The sequence below is a fragment of the Cynocephalus volans genome, chromosome 8 (assembly GCF_027409185.1).
Source record: "Cynocephalus volans isolate mCynVol1 chromosome 8, mCynVol1.pri, whole genome shotgun sequence".
NCBI lineage: Eukaryota > Metazoa > Chordata > Mammalia > Dermoptera > Cynocephalidae > Cynocephalus > Cynocephalus volans.
Window position 1 is genome coordinate 54,232,685 of NC_084467.1, and position 22,739 is coordinate 54,255,423.

At 41.4% G+C, this 22,739-nt stretch overlaps 1 protein-coding gene and 1 pseudogene across 2 annotated transcripts in view; one reads left to right on the plus strand and one right to left on the minus strand.

Moving 5' to 3' along the window:
- Positions 1 to 3,330: 3,330 nt before the first annotated feature.
- LOC134385051 (ribose-phosphate pyrophosphokinase 1-like) lies at positions 3,331 to 5,669 on the minus strand (annotated as a pseudogene).
- Positions 5,670 to 8,151: 2,482 nt separating this feature from the next.
- Positions 8,152 to 22,739, plus strand: part of PGM1 (phosphoglucomutase 1) — a 67,971-nt gene continuing 53,383 nt past the window's right edge. Inside the window, exon 1 of one of the 2 annotated variants that reach the window (XM_063106919.1) lies at positions 8,152 to 8,615. In XM_063106919.1, the coding sequence (XP_062962989.1) occupies positions 8,370 to 8,615 (246 nt within the window). In that variant the 5' untranslated portion in view covers positions 8,152 to 8,369. The remainder of the gene's footprint in view (positions 8,616 to 22,739) is intronic. The other variant, XM_063106918.1, reaches the window with a different exon arrangement.

The following is a 22,739-nucleotide window of genomic DNA, read 5'->3' on the forward strand; positions in this document are numbered from 1 at the left end:
TGTCAAATATTTTTTCTGCATCAATTGATATAGTTGTATGGTTTTTCTTCTTTAGACTGTTAATATGGTGGATTACACTGATTGATTTTCAAACTGTGAACCAGCCCTTCATTCCCAGGATAAACTCCATTGGGTTGTGATATGTTGTTCTTTTTATATACTGTGGGTTCAACTTGCTAATACATTGTTAGGCATTTTTGTTACTGTGTATAAGGGATGTTGGTCTTTAGTTTTCTCATTGATAGTGTCTTTGTTTCATTTGGGAATCATTAATGCTGGCTACATAAAATGAGCTGGGAATGCTCCCTTTTCCTGTTTCCTGGAAAAGATTGTGTAAAATCGATATTATTTCTTTAAATGTATGTTTGAATTTCCCATTGAAACCATCTGGGCGTGGCGATTCCTTTTGGAGGAGGTTTTTAATACTAATTCAATTTCTTTAACAGCGATAGGATCATTCAGTTTATCTGTTTATTTTTTAGCAGTTTATGGTTGACTTTTTGTAGTTTGTGGCTTTGAGGAATTGGTCCATTTTATCTAAGTTGTCAAATTTATGTGCATAGAGGGTTTTTTTGTTTTTGTTTTTATTGTTTATGAGGTTAGTAGTGCTATCCCCTCATTCCTGTTATTAGTAAAATATGTCTTCTCTCTTTTTTTCTTTGTCATTCTGGGGGGTTTATCAGTTTTATTGATTGTTTCAAAGGATCAACTTTTAGTTTCATTGATTTTTCTCTTATTTTTCTGTTTTTTATTTCATTGATTTCTGCCCTTTATTATTTCCATCTTCTCATTACCCCCTTTCTTGGGTTTATTTGCTCTTGTTCTAAGTTCTTAAAATAGAAGCTTAGATTATTAATTTAAGACCTTCCTTTTTATTCTAATTCTAGCTTTAAAAATCAGTATCTTTTTGTAATTCATACTTTGTATCTTATATTTTATCAATTTGTATACATGTCTGGACTTCCCTATTTTAAACTCCTCGAGTACAGGGATCTTATTTTAGGTGAGAAATCTGGGGCCTGAGTATCTTGTACTATATGTTTAGTGAATATTTGATAGATGGTTTGAATGGGAAATACATGGATGAAAGGAGAGTAAGTGAAGGTGATAAATATAAACTGTTTTGAAGATACCTTCAAAATTTAGAAAAATATAAAACAGAAGCTAAAAAAGTCAGTAATATCAAGGGAAACAAGAATAACACTTCTCCCATGAGGAAAAATTGCTAACATCAGCTCTACATTAGCTCTGATAGGCAGTGTTCAGAATCTTAAGGTGCTATACAGAACACTCACAGTATACTGCAGCCAATTCTACATGGTGGATAAACAGACAACTCTGTTTCTTAGATGATTCAAGAAAAGACATTTTTTTACTTTAGTTATTTAGATAATTTAAACAAAATAGTAATCTGGAAATAATTACCTGCATGATTTTCTTGATTCCTTTCTTTACTTGTGCTACATCTGATATGCATTCATTCCTCTGTCAGTTATTCATTGGTAGAGCCTTAGGATAGACTTTTTTACCTTATCCTGTTTCTTGCTGGCCACCTGAAATGATGCTTTAGGCCTCGAGAGAATCGGGCCATAAGTTCCCTGGTTCATACTCCTCCATAAAATTAAAGCATCTCTATTAGTTTCCAGTGGCTGCTACAACAAATCAACACAAACTCGGTGGCTCAAAACAACAGAAGTTTATTTTCTCACAGGCCAGAAGTTCAAAATCCATACCACTGAGCCCTAATCAAAATGGTGACAGGACTGGACTCCCTTGGGAAGTTCTAGAGAGGACTACATTTCTTGCCTCTTCCAGCTTTTGGTGTCTGCTGGCATTCCTTGGCTTGTAACTACATCACTCCAATCTCTGTCTCTATGGTCATGTTGCCTTCTCCTGTTCTGTAGTCAGATCTCCCCCTGTCGCTCTCTTCTAAGGACACTTGTGATTGCATTTAGAGCCAACCTGGATAATTCAGGATAATCTCCCCATCTCAAGACACTTGACTTAATTATATCTGCAAAGTCATTTTTGTCTATATAAGGTAATATTGACAGGTTCTGGGGAGTAGGACATGGATATCTTTTGGGGGCCATTATTTAACCTACGAGAGCATCTAACAAGGAATCAAGATCACTGATGAAATGAGATAACAAAGACATTCATTATCTCTTGAAAAATGTCCTTCACAATCTGTATGTTTAAAATTTTTATCTTTTTGCCATTTAAAATATTAATATTTGCATATCAAATATTCATATAAATTAATTCAGACTGAGATATCCTTTATAGAAGATTCCAAAAGGAAAAAGTCCAATTTATCATATATCAATCCTTTTCACATATATATAGCCTTATGAATAACCACTTGACATTGAAACATGAGTACAGAAACTATTATTATTTTGGCACAGGAACAAAATTTCAGAATCACAGCTTCCAGACATCCATTAACTTTTATTCAGATAAGAGCTTTAAACACCTGAATAAGTTATGGATACAAATAGATATTAAATGTCTTCATATTGCCTTCTATATGTAGGAACTAGTAATTTGAGCATATTACAAATAGATCAGATTTAACATAGTAAACTAAATGTGCAGTCTGGAAGAACCTATGATTCAGGCTTAGCAAATGGGCTAAAATGACATTTGTCATATTGTTCAGCATTAATTTAGGTTCATATAGAATCATCGATCAGTTATTTGCCAGCTACAAGTAACTGAAAATCTTGTGGGAGGTTATTTATAAATGACTTATTCCAACAGAATTTTCTTAATTGAGACATCACCTTTTAGGCTTAGTAGAGCTTTTGGGTAGGAGAGGGACTTGGGGGACTGTTCTAGTCCTAAACAGGAGGCAATCCCAGTATTCCTCAGTATAGATCTCCATCATCCCTTGACACTACCAGATTAGGATTATGAGTGTACACAAATGCAGAGTTGTGTTTTGTTTATAACAATTATGTGATACATGCTTTTATTGTGTGCCATACAGGTGCCTTCTAAGGCTTTGTCTACATGTTGTTAATAAACTACTTTTTGGTATTTCTTATTTTGACTATCAGTTTCTGTGTGAGCCATGTAACTAATAACCATTAAAAGGCTAATACCCTAGATCACCCACTTTACCATCTTGGATTTTCAGTATAAATTGCAAACATATCATTTATTATCTGTTGCAGTCATCCAAGATTGATATCCTATGGTAAATACATTTCTTTAAATCATTACAATTGGAATACAAATAATGATTTGTGAAGGGTGAGGGTAAAGCTGTCTTTTTTAAAAAAATTTTATTTTATTTTGTCAATATACAATGTGGTTGATTATTGTGGCCCATTATAAAGCTGTCTTTAATAAATACTGTACTGGGAAATGGAATTTGACCAAACATCATATTTATTTATGTATTTATCACCTCCCCCCCAACACTTTATTAGTTTCCTCTACAAGAGACAATAACATCAATCTTTTTAACAGAAATTTCAGGTCATTTGAGAGGCCAAACAGATCCAGAGAAGGAAGATGAAAATTAAATACTTAAATTAATCAAAAGGCAGTACAACAACTACCTAAAACCTACTACCATGGTGGTTGTAGGCTAAGGAAGATTAAGCTACAGCAGATCATCTAGTGTGAATGTTAGCAATTACATAGCAAGAAGAGAGTTTACTTTCGGGAAGACTATGATACAATGATCATTAGGGCCTAAGGGAATTTTTGGCCATGAAAAGGTCAAGATGGCCTAAGGCAAAAACAAATCAAAAGGAATAGGTTCAAAGGACAATCCAAGCTATGTAGTCAACCAGATGGTGATGGATCAGGCTTCTTCCTCCCAAAAAACATTTGCTGCACTGTGCTGCTGTGTCCCCTGCACTTCCCTCCATGACCCCCATCTCACAGCTGCTCAAGCTGAGCTTCCTGTTCCTGCCTTACAGGGTGCTCAGCTACCAGGACTAGGTTTAGGGTTGCCCAGGGCTCTTGCTATAATTTAGCAGAGACCTGAGAGAACTTGTCCAACATGGGTTGGCTTTGTTGCTAGTTGTTCCGAACAAAGAAAACCCCAAAGCATTTGCATGTTAAGTAGTCTGAGCTTTCCCAATCACATTCAAATCACACCCCTACATAACACCCTCAAAAGTTTGAAATCTTGCAGCAGCTGAGCTGTAGTTAAAGCTTCAAGGCTCACAAAATTATCAAGGAAGCCAGAATGAGACAATGCAGGTAAGAAATCCCAGCAGTTAATCTCAATCTGTCTTTCCCCAATTTAGGATAAACTCTAATATATCTGATGTGGGATGTAGAAAGCTACACTGGAGCAAACTGGGTCTTCTGCTGAATTTGCCATCAAATACCAAGGGAAAACAGGGGGTAGGGTCGATTTTATTTTTAAAAAGCCTCAGAAGTTATTCTATTACAAAGGAACATGGCTGAACAGGTAGGAAACAGATTCCCCGTTATGAGTTCTCCTGATAGCTTCTGCAAGGATCACCTGTATTTTGGAGCAACGCTTCATCTTATCCTCCTGAGGTATGGTGTTGGTGACTACTACTGCTTCAAAGCATGCATTGTTGATGCAAGAAATGACAGGACTAGAAAAGATTCCATGAGTCAAGATAGCATAAACTCTGGTGGCTCCAGCTGAGAGAAGTTTGTCAGCTGCATGGCAGAATGTGCTACAAGTGTCGGCCATGTCATTCACAAGGATGGCCACCCAATCCTTCACATCTCCCACTAGCACCATCCAGTCCACTTCATCGGCCTTATTCTGTTCTTTGTGAATCAAGGCAAAGTCCACATTCAACCAGTCTGCAATGGAGGTCACTCTCTTAGCTCCACCAGCATAAGGTGAGACAATAGCACAGTTCCTCCACTCAGAGATGTTCTCCCTCATCCACTTCAGGACAGCTGGCTCTGCATACAAATTGTCCACTGGGATATCAGAAAAACCCTGAATTTGAGAAACAGGTAGGTCCATGGTGATAATATGATCTATGCCTGCTACAGAAAGCATATTTGCAACAAGCTTGGATGAGATTGGAGCCCGGCTCTTATCTTTTTTATCCTGCCAGACACAAGGGAAGCATGGGATGACTGTAGTAACCCTGCTGGCTGAAGCAATCTTTTGCAGGCATTGATCATGATCAAAAGCTCCATTAGATTGTCATTGATTTTACCACAACCACTGTGAACAATGTAGACATCCTCTCCATGTACACTTTCGCCAATTTCCACACAGGTTCCTGGTTGCTGAATTTCTTAGTCACCACCTTGCCTAGTTCCAGGCCCAGGCAGTCAGCAATTTTGGGGGATAAGACCTGGTGGGAGCTGCTGCCGAAGATCTTGATATTGGGCATGTTAGCCCAGCTAACTCTTCGCCCAGCAATCACTGCTGCTGTGGAGACTTGAACTGAAATCTGCCCAGAGACACAATACTAAATGCACTGCAACCTCACCATCTTCCTGTACATTTATCCAACCAGGATTTAACCCACCTCCCATTTATACACACTTGCATAAGGCAGAGAAATCATTCAGAATTACCGTTGGCAATTTTACAGAATTGCCAACTGCTTGTTCCTTGACTGAGATAGAACCTAACCAAATTCTAGGTAATTTGGCTTGTAGGAAGGCTCCTAAATGTCAACTTGCTCACAAAGTGGATCTGCCTTGCCTTTTCTTTTCTTTTTCTTTTTTTTTTTTTTTTTTTCCCCCGTGACCGGCGTTCAGCCAGGGAGTGCACCGGTCATTCCTATATAGGATCCGAACCCGTGGCGGGGGCGTCGCCGCGCTGCTAGCGCAGCACGCTACCGAGTGCGCCACGGGCTCAGCCCTGCCTTGCCTTTTAATGTAACATAAGAGATTTGAATTCAGGTTTATGGAAGGCTGTATGGCATGTCAAAGACATATTTAACTCTTCTTCCTGCTGGGTCATTGTTTCTAAATAAGTTGTCTTTCATTCTGCATTTCCTGACCTTTGAATGCTGGAGTTTCTCAGAGCTTGGTGTTGGACTTTTTTTTTTCTTTCTGTACTCTATAATTTTTTGTATGGCGAATTTCATCCACTCCCATGTCTTCAAATGCTATTTATATGCTAATGGATTATAACTTCATATCACTTGGCCAATTGTCTTTTCTAAGCTCTAGACCTCTATATTCAACACATTATTCTATACCTCTTCTTGGATGTGTGACAGGCACTTCAAATTTAACATGTCCAAGGGGCCGACCCCGTGGCGCACTCGGGAGAGTGCGGCGCTGGGAACTCAGCAGCGCTCCCGCCGCGGGTTCGGAGCCTATATAGGGTTGGCTGGTGCGCTCACTGGCTGAGTGCGGTGCGGCCGGTCTCAAAAAAGACAACAAAAAACCAAAAAAAAAAAACCCTGCACATTCTGGGAGAGTGCGGCGCTGGGAACTCAAACTTAACATGTCCAAAACAATTCAAGGTCATGCCATATCACCCTCCAACCACAATCCCAGGTTGTTAAAAGACACCACTCCTTTTCACTCACCCTATACATATCACTACATCCAATTGACTCTACTTTCTGAAAATATCTTGAGTCTGTTCACTTCAGTCCATCTCCATTGTCTTCAACATAGTAAAGTCCACCAGTTTTCCATCCGCCTCCTAATTTCACTTCACCCACTTTTTTTTTCCTTTTATTAATTCACACAGCAGCCAGAATGATCTCTTAAGAATGCTATTATGATTACAATTTTCCTTTGCTTAAAGCCTTTTTAGTGTACTATTCAGGGATGAACCTTGAAGACATTATGCTAAGTGAAATAAGCAAGATACAAAAGGACAAATATTATATGGTTGCACTTAGAATAGAACAGTCAAATTCACAGAGACAGAAAGTAGAATGGTGGATGCCAGGGGCAGCAGGGAGAGAGGAATGAGGAGTTACTGTTTAATGGTTACAGAGTTTCAGTTTGGGATAATGAAAAAGTTCTGGAGATGGAGGATACTAGTAATGGTTGCACAACAATGTGAATGTACTTAATGCCACCAAATGTATACTTAAAAATTATTAAAATGCTAAATTTTATGTATATTTTACCTCAATAAACAAAACCAAAACCAAAAATAAACTCTTTTGGTCACTCATTGTTGTCCTGATAAAGATCCAAATACTTGACTCCATGTAGAAGGCCCAATATGTTTGGGCCCACCATTCTACTCCTCAGTTCTACACTCCAGTTAACACTGGCTGCCTTTGAAGTCCATGATGACACTAAATACCTTCTTACTTTAAACCTTCCGCCTTAACATTCCCTCTCCTGGAATTAAATGCTTTTCCTCTTTTTTAACCTGGCCAACTACTATTCATCCCTCGAGCCCTCAGCCCACACATCACTTCCTCCAGGATACTGTCCCTGACTCCCTCCAATCTTTGATCCTTCTATTTACTCCCTTACACCCCTTATAGTTTCTTGTAGCACTTATCACAGTAATGATTTATTATTCAGTATCTGTCTCCTCCAAAATATTGCAAGTTTTGTGAGACCAGGGACCATTTTGACTTGTTCACCTAAAACCTTTCAAAGAGCTGGCCCTTAGTTGAAATTCAAAACATATTTGTAGGGTGAATGAATCAACACATGAATGAATGAATACCATCTAAAGGGTAAAGAATAACACTAATAACATGAGGACTACCACTTAAAAGGCACTTCAAGGGCTGACAGGTTATTTCAGTTCGTTAGAGTGGGGGTGTTACAACACCAAAGTCAAAGGTTCAGATCCCTGTACTTACTGGCCATTCACACAGAAAAAGTACCCTATCTCATGACCCAGAGGTAATCACTGTTACATAGTTACATATTTTGGTATATTTCCTGACATTGGGGGAGAAAATAGAAAGAATGAGTCATGAAATGTATCTGAAGTTGGCACTTCCGTCCTTCAGAACAGGTTTCCACAATGTTATTTACACCTGATACAGCCAAACCACAGGAAATTATTATACTCTGTATATTTTTTCCACCCTGCCTCACGTCCTTGCCCTATGGCCCGGTCCCTACCCCAAACTCTGCCCTTCATTTAGGGGAGGAGTTGAGGATCGCTTTATAGTGGATTGGTTTACGAAGGGGAGGGTAAATCAGAGACGCCCCACCCATTACGCAGGAGGCCTTGGGATGGGCGCTCCCCCTCCCCCTCCCGGCCGGACCTGCACGGGGGTGGTTTGGCGGCGGAGGGAGGGCCCTGTGCCCTGTCCCTTTAAGGAGGAGGGCCGAGGGCGGCCGAGACAGCAGGCGTACCCCCACCCGCCCGCGCCCTCGCCGCAGAGCAGCTGCAGCCCCAGCCGCGGCCGCCCCTCGGTTCGCAGCGTCCGCTCAGGCCCAGGCAGCGAGTCGTCACCATGGTGAAGATCGTGACTGTTAAGACCCAGGCGTACCCGGACCAGAAGCCCGGCACAAGCGGGCTGCGGAAGCGGGTGAAAGTGTTCCAGAGCAGCGTCAACTACGCGGAGAATTTCATCCAAAGTATCATCTCCACCGTGGAGCCGGCGCAGCGGCAGGAGGCCACCCTGGTGGTGGGCGGGGACGGCAGGTTCTACATGAAGGACGCCATCCAGCTCATCGTCCGCATCGCCGCAGCCAACGGGGTAAGGGAGCGCCCGCTCCTCGGTGGCGTGCGTCCGGGGCGCGTGCGCTACGTGCGGCCCGTGTCGTCCTGTCTCGCTCAGGGTCGGGCCGAGTCCGTGCACTGCCGCTCCAGTCTCCGCCCCCGCTCCTCTGCGCTCGCTCCTCCGGCCTGGAGGCTCGACGGAGGTCGCCTACACGGCATGGGGAAGTGGCCAAGGGGCCCCAGCGCTCCTGTCTGACTTCCCGGGGGCGGGGAGTCGGAATTGACCTTGGGAGGCCCGCCCGACCCTCTGCCTCTTGCCCCTCCCTGACGGTGCCTGTCCCCGTCCTGGTCCTCCTCCGGAGGCCTCTGACATTTACAGTGACCTTTGCTGCCTCTGCAGATACAGTTACAGCGCCGAGGGCAGTCGCCTTAACCGGGAAAGGTTAGACGGCGCCGCCTTGCTCAGACCCCTCGCATCCCGCCCGGTTGCTTACTATTCTCGGCTGGGACTGGCGCCTCCCGCTGGCTCCGAGCCCGGCGCTCCGGGGCAAGGGTGGCGGGAGTACCCACCCACCGGGACGTCAGGCCGGCGAATCAGAGCGGGCGGGTGCCAAGCCTCGCTCCCCAGCCCCTCGTTTGCGCTGGGACTTCGCTCCTGCCTTTGTGCGGCCTGCTTGCTGGGTGCAGGCTTTTAAAAAAAAAAAAAAAAAAACCTAGTCTTTGCCCACTGGTGCTCGGGATCTGTTCCACCGAGGGTGGTGGAGCAGAATTTTTATTAGAACAGAAACAACGTACCCAAGGGCGCTCTCACGCAGGCAGTCGTGGCAGGCAAGGAAATTAATGCAACACCCTGGTTCCGCCCGCTGGCTAAGGAACGTTAACTGACTTAATTGGGCAGCCCTCTCCGTAGGTGGAACTTTAAAATAGGTTTTTCAGTAAATCTGATATATGGAAATGTGGATTTATGAAAATTGATAAATTGGGGCCAATTATTCACTCACTTTTATAAAAAAAAGGAGTTCTTTAAGAAGCAAGTTTTATTTATATTTAAAATAAGATTTGATTTATATCCAACTCTTCTGGAACTCATTTCCTTTAGTAGTATTTTTTATTCATTTTAGTAGTACCTTGTTTATTTTATTAACATATTGAGTGCTATTTTACCAGTGATAAGCACTTCATTTGCCGTATCTCATTCATCCTCCTACATCCCTAAGAGGTAGATGCTATTATGGTGTTAAGTTGCCAATGAGAACACTGAAGGTTAAATAATTTACAAGAACTGTAATGGCATCACTGAGAATGCAATACAGACGTGCCGATCCCAAGAACTTGAACAGCTTCTGAAAATGAAGGTACTCTTGAATCTAAAGATCTATTTTCCAGTCTCCAAAATCTAAACTGGCCCCTAACCGTACCTGTCTCCCTGGGTCAAATATTTATAACCATCAATGAGGGAAGATTGTCTGGATTTGTTTTCTCTGTGCCCCTGAGTTTTCAGACATCTACAAATTCCCATGAAAGTAGAACAAACAATTGCTGTGTCCCAGCAGACCCCTTCATCTCCCTGTTACAACCTGTGCTGAATTTGCATTTCATTCATTCATTCAAAAGATATTGAGCCTATACCATGTACAGAGAAATGTGTGGAATAAAAGGATGTTTCAGACATAAGATTTGTCTTTAAGGAGCTTACAGCGTTGTGGGAATTTTAGGGATCCAAATAGAAAGTTGTCCACTTGGGAATAGTTTAGGGTGGGAAGGAAAGAATTTTTTTAAAAAAGTTCTTAAAACTTTGTCACCCTTTAGCTACTGCTGTATTTCTCTTCCCTCTTTCAGCCAACCTTTGTAAAAATTCTCTGCATTCTCAATCTGATTCTCACCACCTATTCACTCACCACCTCACTGCAGTCTGGCTTCTGCCCACTGTACCACTGCACTAAAAGTGCTCTTGCAAAGTTACTGATGACTTTCTCATTGCTAATTTCATGGAACACTTTATAGGCCTTATCTTGACCTTTCTGGTGCATTTGGCACTGCTGATTTTGCACTTTTTAAAAAGTTCTTATCCCCTTGCCTTCATCAGTCTCTCTTGATTCTATTCACACTTTGAAAGTTCCTTCCTGGACTGCTTGCCCTGCCTACACCTTAGCTGTTCCCTTGGTTTCTGTCCTCAATTTGCTGCTTTGTGATTTTTATGCTCTCTCTCTCTCCTCATGAGGGGTTTAAATATGCTACTCCTCTTCTGGTGTGATTCAGTTCAGATAGCATCTTCAGAAAGCTTTCCACAACACCCCCTCCTCGCTGCTCTCTTCCGCCTGTTAAGTGCTCTTTTCGCATAGACACCTCTAGAATAGATTAATCAAATTCCATTGAAATTATTTGTTTACATGTCGTAGTTCCCCACTAGAGAATATGCTTCTGTAAGACAGAATCTTGTGTTTTATGGGTCTCTGCAATACCTAGGACAATGTAGCATTCAATGAATACTTGTTCAGTTGCCCTGAACTGTGAGTCACCTTTGTATTCCAGCACTTAACTGCAAGCCAGTGTATAGTTGGTGACCGATAAATTTATTCTCATCAAACATTTATTATGTGCTTGCTTTGTGTTAGACATTGTGCTTGAGATATGCCTGCCATCAGGAAAGACCTAGTCTAGAAGGGGAGGTAGACGAGAATAAGCAGACAGCACCATGGGTTAGGTGTTATGATGGAGGTATGTGCCAGGTGTTGTAGGGGCAAGAGCATGGGAGGGGAAGACGAAGTGAGGAAGGCTTCATTGAGGGGTAGCTGAACTGAGGCTTAAAGGATGAGTTGGAGTGCCTAAGCTAGCTTTACTGGATGGGAGGAATTCTAGGCAGAATGAATAAAAATCATGGGAGTTGGGGACTGTTCTCTGGGCAAGCTACTTAATTTCTGATCTTTTTTTTTCCTCATCTGTAAAAAGTGGGGATGATGACATATACCTAGAGAGGCTGTCATCAGAATTAGATGAAACAACATTTAAAAAAGTAGCTGGCAGCCCCTTCTTACCTGGAAACTGTTAAAATGACACTTATGTTATCAGTGTTCTGCTGATATTAGGACACTAAATTAATCCAACCTAATGCAGATATTACCCCCCCTGGATAGATATCATCATTGTTTCCCACCTTTCTCTAACCCTCAACAGCCCCATCCAACATAGAGGTATTCCATGTTAGTCAGAACCCAGTTGGGTGCAAGTGACAAAAACCTAACTTGGGTTTGTCCAAGCAGAAAAGGAATTTATTGGCCCATGTTACTGAAAAGTCCCAAGAGATGCCCAGTGCAGACTCCCTAGTTCAAATTATGCCTGGTCTGTAAAAATTACTTCTAGGCCCAATGACCTGCAAACGACCAGTGTTAAGAATTGGGGAGAGTTTTAACTCACAAGTAAATAATGTATGGGTATTTTGAAGAATAATTTATCACCATCTGTGATATTATGATATGTGTATTTTGGTTTTCATCTACAGTTCCTGGCTTGTTCTAACATTCTCCCACGTTTGTCTTGGAGCTGGCCATAAAGAAATTCTCTGACCTACCTTGTTTGACCGTAGGTCATCAGACCCCCATTTCAGAAGGGGTCCTGCCCCATACCCAGGAGGAAGAAATGCTGCACAGAGAGGCCAAGAAGAACCTGAACAGACAGGCCTTGCTGGTTTTCCCCACCCAGTCTGTTAGTGTTAGATCATACCCTTTATGTCCTATCACATTCCTACATGGTTGTCCATGCTTCTATCATGCCCATGTAATGAAGCTTCTATAAAAACCCAAGAGCACAGGTTTTGAGGAGCTTCTAGATAGCTGAACACATGGAGGTTCCTGGAAGGAGGTGCACCCCGGGAGGATATGAGAGCTCTGCACCTCTTCTCGCATACTTTGCCCTATGCATCTCTTCATCTGTATCCTTTGTAATATCCTTTATAATAAATGGGTAAACATAAGTGTTTCCCTGAGTTCTGTGAGCCACTCAGCAAATCAGTTGAACCCAAGGAGGGGGTTGTGGGGACCCCAGTTTATAGCCAGCTGGTCAGAAGCACAGGTAAAACAATCTATAGCTTGCGACTGGCATATGGGGGAGGGCGGGATCTGACACTATCTTCAGGTAGACAGTGTTGAATTGAATTACAGGACGCCCAGCGTGTGTCTGCTGGAAAATTGATTGCTTAGTATGTAGGGAGAAATCCCACACATCTGGTATAAGAAATGTGTTGTGAGAGTATAGTGGGAGAAACTGAAGTTTGTTTTTCGCATTCACCATACTAAGCAAAATAAGATAGATACCTTCATGGGAACTTACAAGTAAGCAGTTTTTCATCCATTCACAGGGCTTCTTTTGTCATGGACTCCTTTGCTATTCCTTTGTGAAACCTATGGACCCCTTCTCAGAATAATTTTATTTTTAAGTGAATAAAACAATACAAAGGATTACAAGCAAAACAAAAGTTATACTAAATATAATTATGAAAATATTTAAAATCTGTGATATAGCAAGATATGTGCTTCTTTATTGATGTATTAAATAACAAGATCTAGTGGAGGGTCTAATACTACCTTACTTCAGTGTAACTATGAGTATAAATGATATTTTGAGATATCTGATCTAGTGTTTTGAGATAACTGTGATGTGATATGAAAATATCTGTGAGTTCAATTGATGATAAGGTCCCAGGTAGTAGTAGTAATAGTAGCAATTGTAGTAGGAGTAATACTGTGGATTGCTTCCTACACTTATAATTGAAAGATATGCTAAATTTCTGTAAGAGGTTTGTGAAAATATTTTTTGTTCTGCCCTTCATATTCACAGACCCCGTTGAATTCTACCCAAGGACCTATTGGGGTCGGGGTGTGTGTGTCTAAGCATTCTAAGCTAAGAACCCCTATACTAAACACATGATCCCCTTTTAGTGTAAGGTGCTTCCTTCTCCAAAATGGCCCTGAAATACATGACCCAGAGATTAAGTGTCTCATGTCCTCAGACCAAACCAATGGGGCTTTGAGAACTTCGCTTTACAGTGGAGGAACTCTCCTTTCTCCTGTTTGGGATGAATCACTCTTTTCTGAACTTTCATGAGGCCTGGCTGCAAACATTGGTGAAGGCTATAGTTCTGGCTACAGTTCACAACATTTACTGAGAAGGAAACAAAAGAACACTGAGTAGGAGGGGGAGACTTTTAGGATTCCTAAGTCATTGGTGTTAGATGGAGTCACCTTACTATCCTTACCTAAAACCTGATATGCTTGGGGCAGGGATGACTTGTCAGAAAAACAAATTGGGGTCACTTTTTAATAAGCTGTAACTCACATGTTTTTTTAAAAAGTTTTCTAATTGTGACGGGCTTTTGAGTGATTGTTCTCCCCTTATTTACAGTTTCTGATTTTGAATTAGCATTGAACATCAAGATGAGTAAGAAATTGTCTTTTTCCATCCAGGAGTATACAAGTTTGGGGAGGAGGTAAGACACAAGAAATACACATACAAAGAACTGAATTAGAAAATGTGCTGAGTTCAGAGAAGGGAGAGAACGTTCTGGATTGCAGAAAGAAGAGGCGGAAGTTGGATTGTGTCTTGATGAGTGGATAGTGTGTTGACAGAAAAGGTAGGGCCACCTTCAGGAGAGAGAAGGATGGGGCCACCTTTCAGAGACAGGCAAGAAAGAGGGAATGGGCAGGACTGTTTTTTTAGAGCCAAGCACTTAGTAAACAATCTTTGTTACATAAAATATTTAGATCAAATTGTTTGGGAGCTTCTCTCTCTTTCTTGTCTTCACTGATGCTCTTGCTAAATCTTTTTTTTTCCTTTTTATTTCTTTCTTAATAAAATCTAATGCCCATGGAACATTAAAAACTAAAAAGAAAAACATTCTCCCTTTTCAAAATAAAGCTCTTTTTTAGTACGCAAACTGGATAAGGAAGAGTGATATGTTATCTTGGGAAGAGTGAGTCATTTCAAAAATGTTTATTGAGCACCTACTATCAACCTAAATTGAGTGACAGAGAGACTGACTCTCCGAAACAAAGAGTTTGTGCAGGAATAGCAGGGAATTGCAGTCTGGGATACTCGTGCTATGATGGTTCATAGGCTCATCCAAAGAGGTTGGGGCACAGGGAAACTTTTACAGACAGAAAGGAGACGTCCACCTAAGCTGTTTTGAAACAGAGACCATTGGTTACAGGTGCTTTAGCTTGTTGGTGGAGACAGCTGTTAGGCAAGTGTTCTTGTGCAAACAGCTTACCTGGTGTACTGAGGTTTTGAGGAATTCCTTGCACAGTTCCTGTCACAGGCATACATGTGTGGCCTCCTGGCTCCATTTTGTTAGGGTATAATAACTGTTTTGGTACTGATAACTCACACCACTGTGTGCTGTTCTGGTACTAGGGATAGCAATGAACAAAACAAAGTTTCTGCTCTTGCAGAACTAGAGGGTTGTACATGAGAGAGACAGGTGATATATCTGTGTGTCAGATGAAGATAAATGCTCTGAAGAAGAATAAAATCTGGTAAACAGAAAGAGCATTATAGGGTGGGCTGCTGTTTTTATTGTGATTGAGGAAAGCCTCTCTGATAAACCTCATGGGAGCAGAGATCTGAATGAAGTGAAGGAGTGAACCGGGTAGATATCTGTGAAAAGGCTTCCATGCAGAGAGTTAAATGTAAAGGCTGAGCACATGTAACCATTTAACATTGTGAAGTTATGCTCCAAGTAAACAAGTGTAATGTAAATTTTCATTGTACAAAGGGTTCCGATATACTATGAAGTTCTACAAATAATATATTACAAGTATTACTGTATTATAATTTACCTTGGTATACTAAGAGGTATAATCACCATTGATGAAATGTTTAACAATAAAGTTTTTTTCCCTTGGACTCATAGGTTAGAAAAAGCCTTTTATCTACTCTCAGGATATATAATTGGTGGCTTGCAAATTAAACTGACAAAAGACAGATTAGCAACAAAGAGACATCTTTATTCATGTATACTGGATTTCACAGAAAAATGTGACAGGAGGCAGTTAGAATTTGGGGTTTCGATGCCATCTTAATGGGGAAGAAGGTAGAGAAAAGGGTACCTACTGGAAAACATGACTTTTAAGAAAAACAAATTGGCTCTTAAGAGAACAGAGGGGAGATATGATAATTTTGTAACAGTGTCTATTTAGGTGTGGTACTAAGAGTTGTAGGGGCGGAGGGAATGCTTTCTTTCTGCCCACTGAAGGTTCACTGAAATAACTGACAACAGATAGATTACTAGGAGAAAAAGGCGTACATATATATTGAGGTGCCTGCAAACATGGGAGTCTTACAAATATGAGACTCAAAGAAGGGCCAGGTGGTTGAAGCTTAAATAGCCTCTTTGTAGGGGAAAAGGAAATGGTAGTGTAGGCGATGGTGAGGGGTAGTAAGTGATCTTCAGGGGAATGAATGAGCTCAAAGATTAACGTTCTGGGATAAAGTTCCTCTGAGCTCTGGGGGAGGTGGTGAGGAGGTGAGGGGTGGAACTTCACTGTGAACAAAGGCTGTCTTATTATGCAGATAAAGTCTCCCAGGTAATCGCTAGGTGTTGACCTCAGAACAGATGAAAAGTTTTTCTGGGTGTGATAATGGACTTTTAGCCCCTTTTCTTCTTTGGTTATTTGATGAGATTCCTAGGGAGAAAGAAGGTCTTAAGACTTTCTAATCTACTCTTGTTTTTTACTCTCCTCTCCCAAGCACAGGGAGAAACTCCCCCTGGAATTTCTTTCAATTGTCTTAAGACATCTTCTAAGACCTTCCTATTGAGTTCAAAGTGTTCAGCATGCAACATTGCCATACTTTTGGGGTATCGTTTTCTGGGCCCCAGCAGATTCATTATTCCCTGGTTATGAAACTCCTGGGGAGGGAATTTATGACAATTGAGTTCTTTTAGGATGCTCTGCTTTTAAGGCACATAAGGGAGTTTTTAGTAAAAAGCCTATTCTCAGATGCCTTCAGTTCAAAATGATTTCTGTGCTACACTGGTGTAGTCTAGACCCCTTCGGCATTTAGAAGAGCTTTCAGGAGAATGATTTGAGTGAGCTACACTTCTAAGAAAGTGAAGCAGGAAAGATTGAACTGTTTCATTCTCCTCTAAATCTCCTTGAAGTCCACACAAACATATTCAGTTATTCTGTTGCCTTTGAAGCTGTGCTCACAGTTGATATCCACCTTTTTAAAATGGCTAGAGTGTGTTTTAAGTACAGGTTGAGTATCCCTTATATGAAATGCTTGGGACCAGAAGTATTTTCAGATGTTTAATTTTTTCAGATTTTGGAATGTTTGCATTATACCGATTCAACATTCCTAATCCAAAAATCTGAAATCTGAAATGCTTCAATGAGCATTTCCTTGGAGCATCATGTCAGTACTCAGAAAGTTTTGTTTTCTGAAGCATTTCAGATTTTGGATTTTCTGATTAGGGATATTCAACTTGTAAGTAATTGAGGGCTCACCAAGGGCTTCAGTTGGGAAGACTGAAGAAAACTTTTCTCACCTGGTGTCCTCAAAGGGGAAAAGATTACAAAGGGGCAGCCCTAGGGGTTGTTTGGAAAGTGAGAAGGGTATGCCTTGTGATATGCAGATGGATATAAGCTGGTTTTTTTTTTTTTTAATTCAGCTGTTGAAACGTTCTCCTTCCTGTTGCTTCTCCCAATCACCACAGCGGGGACTGCCAATTAAGCCAGACCAATAAAGATTTGATCATGAATCACACAAACCCTGAACATTATTTTTTCATATTGGAAACATTTTCTTTTCTTTTCCTTCTTCATGAGTACCCCAAAATGTTTCTGAAAAGATGAAATGCTATAGACGAGTGGCCACAGAAGGATTTGGTTGACTTGTCCAACCTGCTAGTGTCAGAACTGGGACTCTGGGCTTCTGATATTTCATCCAGTTGATCTTTTCTATAAACAAGTATATCCCAAAGTAAGTAGTTCTGGGGATTATTATAATATCCTAGTTAAAAGTTTGGGAAAACTGGATTGGGCAATGTTAAGTAGGACTTTCAGGGCTTTTAACATATAAAGGAGCCCTATGAGTTTGCAAGAGGACCCCAAATAGAACAGTTTGGGGAAATACCAATCTATACCATGATGGGTTGATTTGACTATCTATACTTAATAAAAATCTTCCCCGATTTAAGTTGGGTTTCTTCTTTTTAAACTGTTGTGAATGACATGCAGGGAGGGTGAGATCCTGTTTTCCTATAGATATATACCACTTGGCTTATTTTGCCAACTAATACATGAATTTGTTTTTGGCCGCTTTGAGTGTGATTGATTCAGCCCAAGGAATATTTTCCTCCCAGGTTCTGAGGTAAGTGATGAAAGTACTTGCAACCAAATACTAGTCCCCTATAAGTGTGAATTGAAATGGCTACTACATTGTATGAGTCCAGTGGGCTTAATCAGCATGGTGTAGTAACCATTTGGGGGCCAAACCAGCTAGTGTGAGGATCATAAACTGGTGGGGAGCTCAAAATAAGCTCATCAGTTAAACCATACTGTCTCCTGGGATACTGTCTCCAGAGAACAAGACAGGCCCAGCCCCCACCCACCTAGGACTTGAGGTTGAGAAGGTTTGTGTCGGAGGCTGGGTGGGCTACAGACAAGTAAACAACAACTGCTACAAGGTGCACAGCCCTGTCATCGGAGTGAGCAAGGCAGGCTGTGAGAGCAGGAAAGAGGTGCACCTGATTCAGGCAGAGAGAGCAGGGAAGTGACAGCTGAACCCAGACCTCAAGGTGAAGAGAAGAATGTTCCAGGCAGAAGCAGAGGTGAGAGAGAGTGGTATATTGAGGAGGTAGGTCATATTTTTATTCATAACTCTGCAAGAAACAGCACTAAAAATACACCTCATGCTTTATGTTTAACAAGATATCCCCACATGCATTGCTTCATTTCCTGTCTACAACAAACCTTTCAGATATTCCAGCTCACAAAGTCACGAAAGAGACTGGGAACTGCTTCCGCTGTTCCTAGAGTGTGAGAGATGTTACAAGAGAACATAAAGACCCCCCCAGACCGTATTCCAAATGCTAGGTTCCCACCGAGTGGCTACGGACACTGACAATCTGGGTAATGTCTTAAGCAGGAGATGAGTATTTGCAGTGGAGAAGTGTGCAGATCTTGCTACTTGGTGGAAGCCACTTTTCTCACTATTGGATTGAATTAAAACCAGCCTATAGAATCACAGTGTTAAAAGAAGAGGGAAAATCTGCATCTAAGGCACAACTGTTTTTTTTTTTCTTTAATGGTTTGCATAAAAAATGGAAACTGAGCCAGTAGAACATAATCCTAGGACCAAATGGCCTCCCTGGGCCCATGGGGCAAATCACTGTTGTTCGGTTAATCGGGGAAGTCACATTTTACTGTGGGAAGGGTTCTAGAGTTAAAGTGGACAATGCAACTTCAGAGTAGTCACAATCATCCTTAACATCCCTTAGGAAACTACCACACTGGAAAATGACAAGTCGAACACTATATGTGTGTCTTTAAATACCAGAATAACGCTCAGCACTGCAAGAAGCTCATACTTTGAGAGGCCTATGGGGACTAAGACTGAGCAAGGGCAAGTGATCATTGAGTAAAATGCTGGCAGAGTTCCACGCCATTTAAATCTCACTCTTTTCTTCTTCATCTCCCTGTCGGTTATACGTAGTTAAGTTTGTGCAAGATGAATACTTGTATGATGGGACTACACTGCAAATTCCTGCTGCTACTCAGACTTGTACATAAGAGAAGCATCTCAAGCATAATTCAACACTTGCAATCTGGAACATTTTGTCTTTGTAGCTTTATAACTGGCTTATGTTTGAAACCTCTGTTATTCCGCATCAAAGCTTGGTCCTCCCATCGTAGCACAGTTGTGGCTCATCTGGAGGATGACTGTTTGAGGTGCCTCCTAGAGTGAATTTGATGTATACCATGTAGCCCGTATTTTAACTCAAATAATTTGTATAATTATATAGGCTAGCTGTCGTAACAGAGACTCAGAACAACAGTAGATTAAACAAGATGAAGTTTTTCCTCTCTCTTGTGGAATAATCTGGTATAAACAGACTGGGATTAGTGTGATAGGTCCATGGTGCTGGGACCCAGCCTCCTTCAGTCTGTGGCTCTGCCATCTTGAAGTTGTTGTGCCTGCCCATCTGGTGGCAGAAGGCTCCTACTGCCATATCCACTCCTAGCAGCAATGGAGGCTGGGAAATATCTTTTTTTTTTTTTTTTTTTTTTTTTTAAAGATGACCGGTAAGGGGCTCTCAACCCTTGGCTTGGTGTTGTCAGCACCATGCTCAGCCAGTGAGCTAACCGGCCATCCCTATATAGGATCCGAACCCGTGGCCTTGGTGTTATCAGCACCGCACTCTACCGAGTGAGCCACGGTCCGGCCTGAGGCTGGGAAATATCAGTTTGAGTCTGGGTGCCATGTGTCAAGCTAAACATCAGGAGTTTGCCAAGCTAAATGAAGGGGAAAATTGATATCAGGGAATGATCAACAGTTACACTATCCTAAGCATTCCTTCCAAATTTGATAGAAGTCAGTCAGTCGTTTTCAAGTGGTAGAGTTACAGAACAAAAACAGAACTTAATCTTACATAGGTAACTAAATTTTTGGAAGAGACCTTGGCTATCAGTTATTCCAACCACCACCTCAGAAAGGAACCAAAGCACAAACATTCCCGTTGTGGGGGAATTCCTAAATAAACGACTTCATTGAAGACATAACTCATATACCATATAATTCACCCATTTAAAGTTTACAATTCTGTATTTTTTAGTATATTCATAGAGTTATACAACCATTGCTGCAATCTAATTTTAGAATATTTCCATGATCTTAGAAGAAACCCCATATATTACCAATCTTCGTATTTCCCCTACCCCTTCAGCCTTAAGCAACCATTAGTTTGCTTTCAGTCTCTATACATTTTTGTGGGTGGATTTTACATGGACCAAATGTCCCGTTCAGTTGACAGGCAGGAGAAGTTACATTTAGCAGGTGAAGCCCCAGGAGCATGAGAAGCAAGGGTGGAAAGGGTTTGTGGAATTAGTGTCCTACGCTTCTGTGTGTACTGTCCTTAGCACTGGAGATTCAGAGTTGAAGATGTCCTCATTGTCAAGGAGTCTTCAATTGAATGGGGAAGACTGATCCGTAAAAAACCAGACAATCGCCGTTAGGTATTATAAGAATTAATACCCAAAGAAAAAGTCAGCTGTGGGAGCTTAGGGCCAGCCTGGGATGGGGGTGGGGGTGGGGATGTGGGAGAGGGTAGTGGGGCCCCTGAAGACTTTCTACAGGAGATGAATCTATTTTTCTCAGCAGACTCTCTGTCCAAAGCAGACCAGGCTGTCCAAAAAAGGAAGAGAAATTTCTCCAGGAGAATAGTTTCTTCCTTTTCATGGGTGTAAGCAATCAGATTTCTTTTTTTACAAGCATATTTGAACTTATATATCCAAATTAGTCTTGTACCCTGCCAAATCACCACTCTGGGAACTGTACACTTACCCCAGTGATGCGTCTCGTGCTCAAAAAGCATTTTGAAACTCCTCTATGGGAATTATTTTTCAGCCAGTCGGTTTATGGGTCACCTAGGAAAACCAGTCACATTATTTTATGGTCATGCCTCATTTTTCACCTAAAACGATGTAACAAGATTTGATCACCCACTTTATTCATTAGACATAGCTCCAGCCAATTTTTGTCTTTTTCCAAAGTTCAAATCTATTCTCAAAGGATGAAATTTGGTATGACTGAGGACTTTCAAAGAAAGTGCTGCAGACAGTAAAGACAGTCCCCCCCAAAAGAATTAGTGTGACATCAGCATTGTTTGAATAAATATATTGCTTCCCAAGGTGATTGTTTTGAAGGAGATAACAATAGCTGAGATGAATGTACTCAGGCATAACTGTTTAAAATGAGTTTCCATATTTTATACCGTGGAGGCACCCTGCCTTGTAGAGAGGATCTTAGAAGACAGCTCATGCTGAAGGAGAATCTGGCGTTCTGCTTTCTTTCTGCAGCCTACTCAGTGGCCTAGGGATACAGTTCTCTTCCATTCTGGTGAACATCGAAACATGTATTGGTTAAACATTTAGAAGCAGGGCACAGTGGGAGGGTTTGTTAAAACACAAGCAGACAAAATGGCTAAATACCTGGCCCTAACTTAGGAAGAGAGTCTTGTCAGCGCTAAGCCACAGAAAACAGAAACCCAGACATTAAGCTGGTGCCCACCTGGACTCTGAGAGATTATGCCATGATTACAGAGGCCAGAAAATGGAGCCAGAGTGGCATAACTGAGTGGGGACGGGGAAGGGCCTTTTGATTTAGTAATAAAACTATTATGTTATATCATCTCCATGGGAACTTTTGAAAAATGCATTCTGTGGAGTAAGATGAAATACATTTTAAAAGGAAGATTTTAAAATGAAGCATAAGGGAAATAGTGTAGGAAACTCAGATGGAATTAGTAGTAAGATTGGCACCTGTCATGAAAGCCAGACTTCCTTAGTTGGCTTCAAGCTCTTTGTGGTCAAATCCACGAGAAAAATACTTGTCACACAGTTCACCATACCCAGTTCCCCGTATGTAGATATGATATTAAAAAGAGTAATAATATCTGCTTTGAAAGATTCATTTGAAGATGAAATAAACATTTTGAAGCACTTATTGTAGTACCTGATGTTGTGAGTGTTTAGTATAAACAGAAGAGTCTGGTGATTCTAACAATTATGATTATTCCAAATACTGAGGCCATTGGAGAGCAGAGGGAGGGGACGTAGATGGGCCAAGGGGAGGGTTTTCTGTGTCTGCCACCACGTTCACTGCTTAGATGTACTGTCCTATCTCTGTCCCCACATTATATTCCTTGAATTTAATCTGTCAGGCTAACTTTCACAGTTGCAGTAAATCTCAGTCACAGGCCCATTGACTTGAGGCCTTCACTTGGTTTGAGTCATGACCTAGCAGTGGATATTTCAGGATGGATCTGTGAAATGGTTACCTGGCCCAGGCCAATGTCTTGCTGCAGATGGGAAGCTGCAAAAAATATATGCTGGCCTTGCTGTGAATCTTCTGGGACACATGGATTTGTTCATTTGACAAATGATGCTGA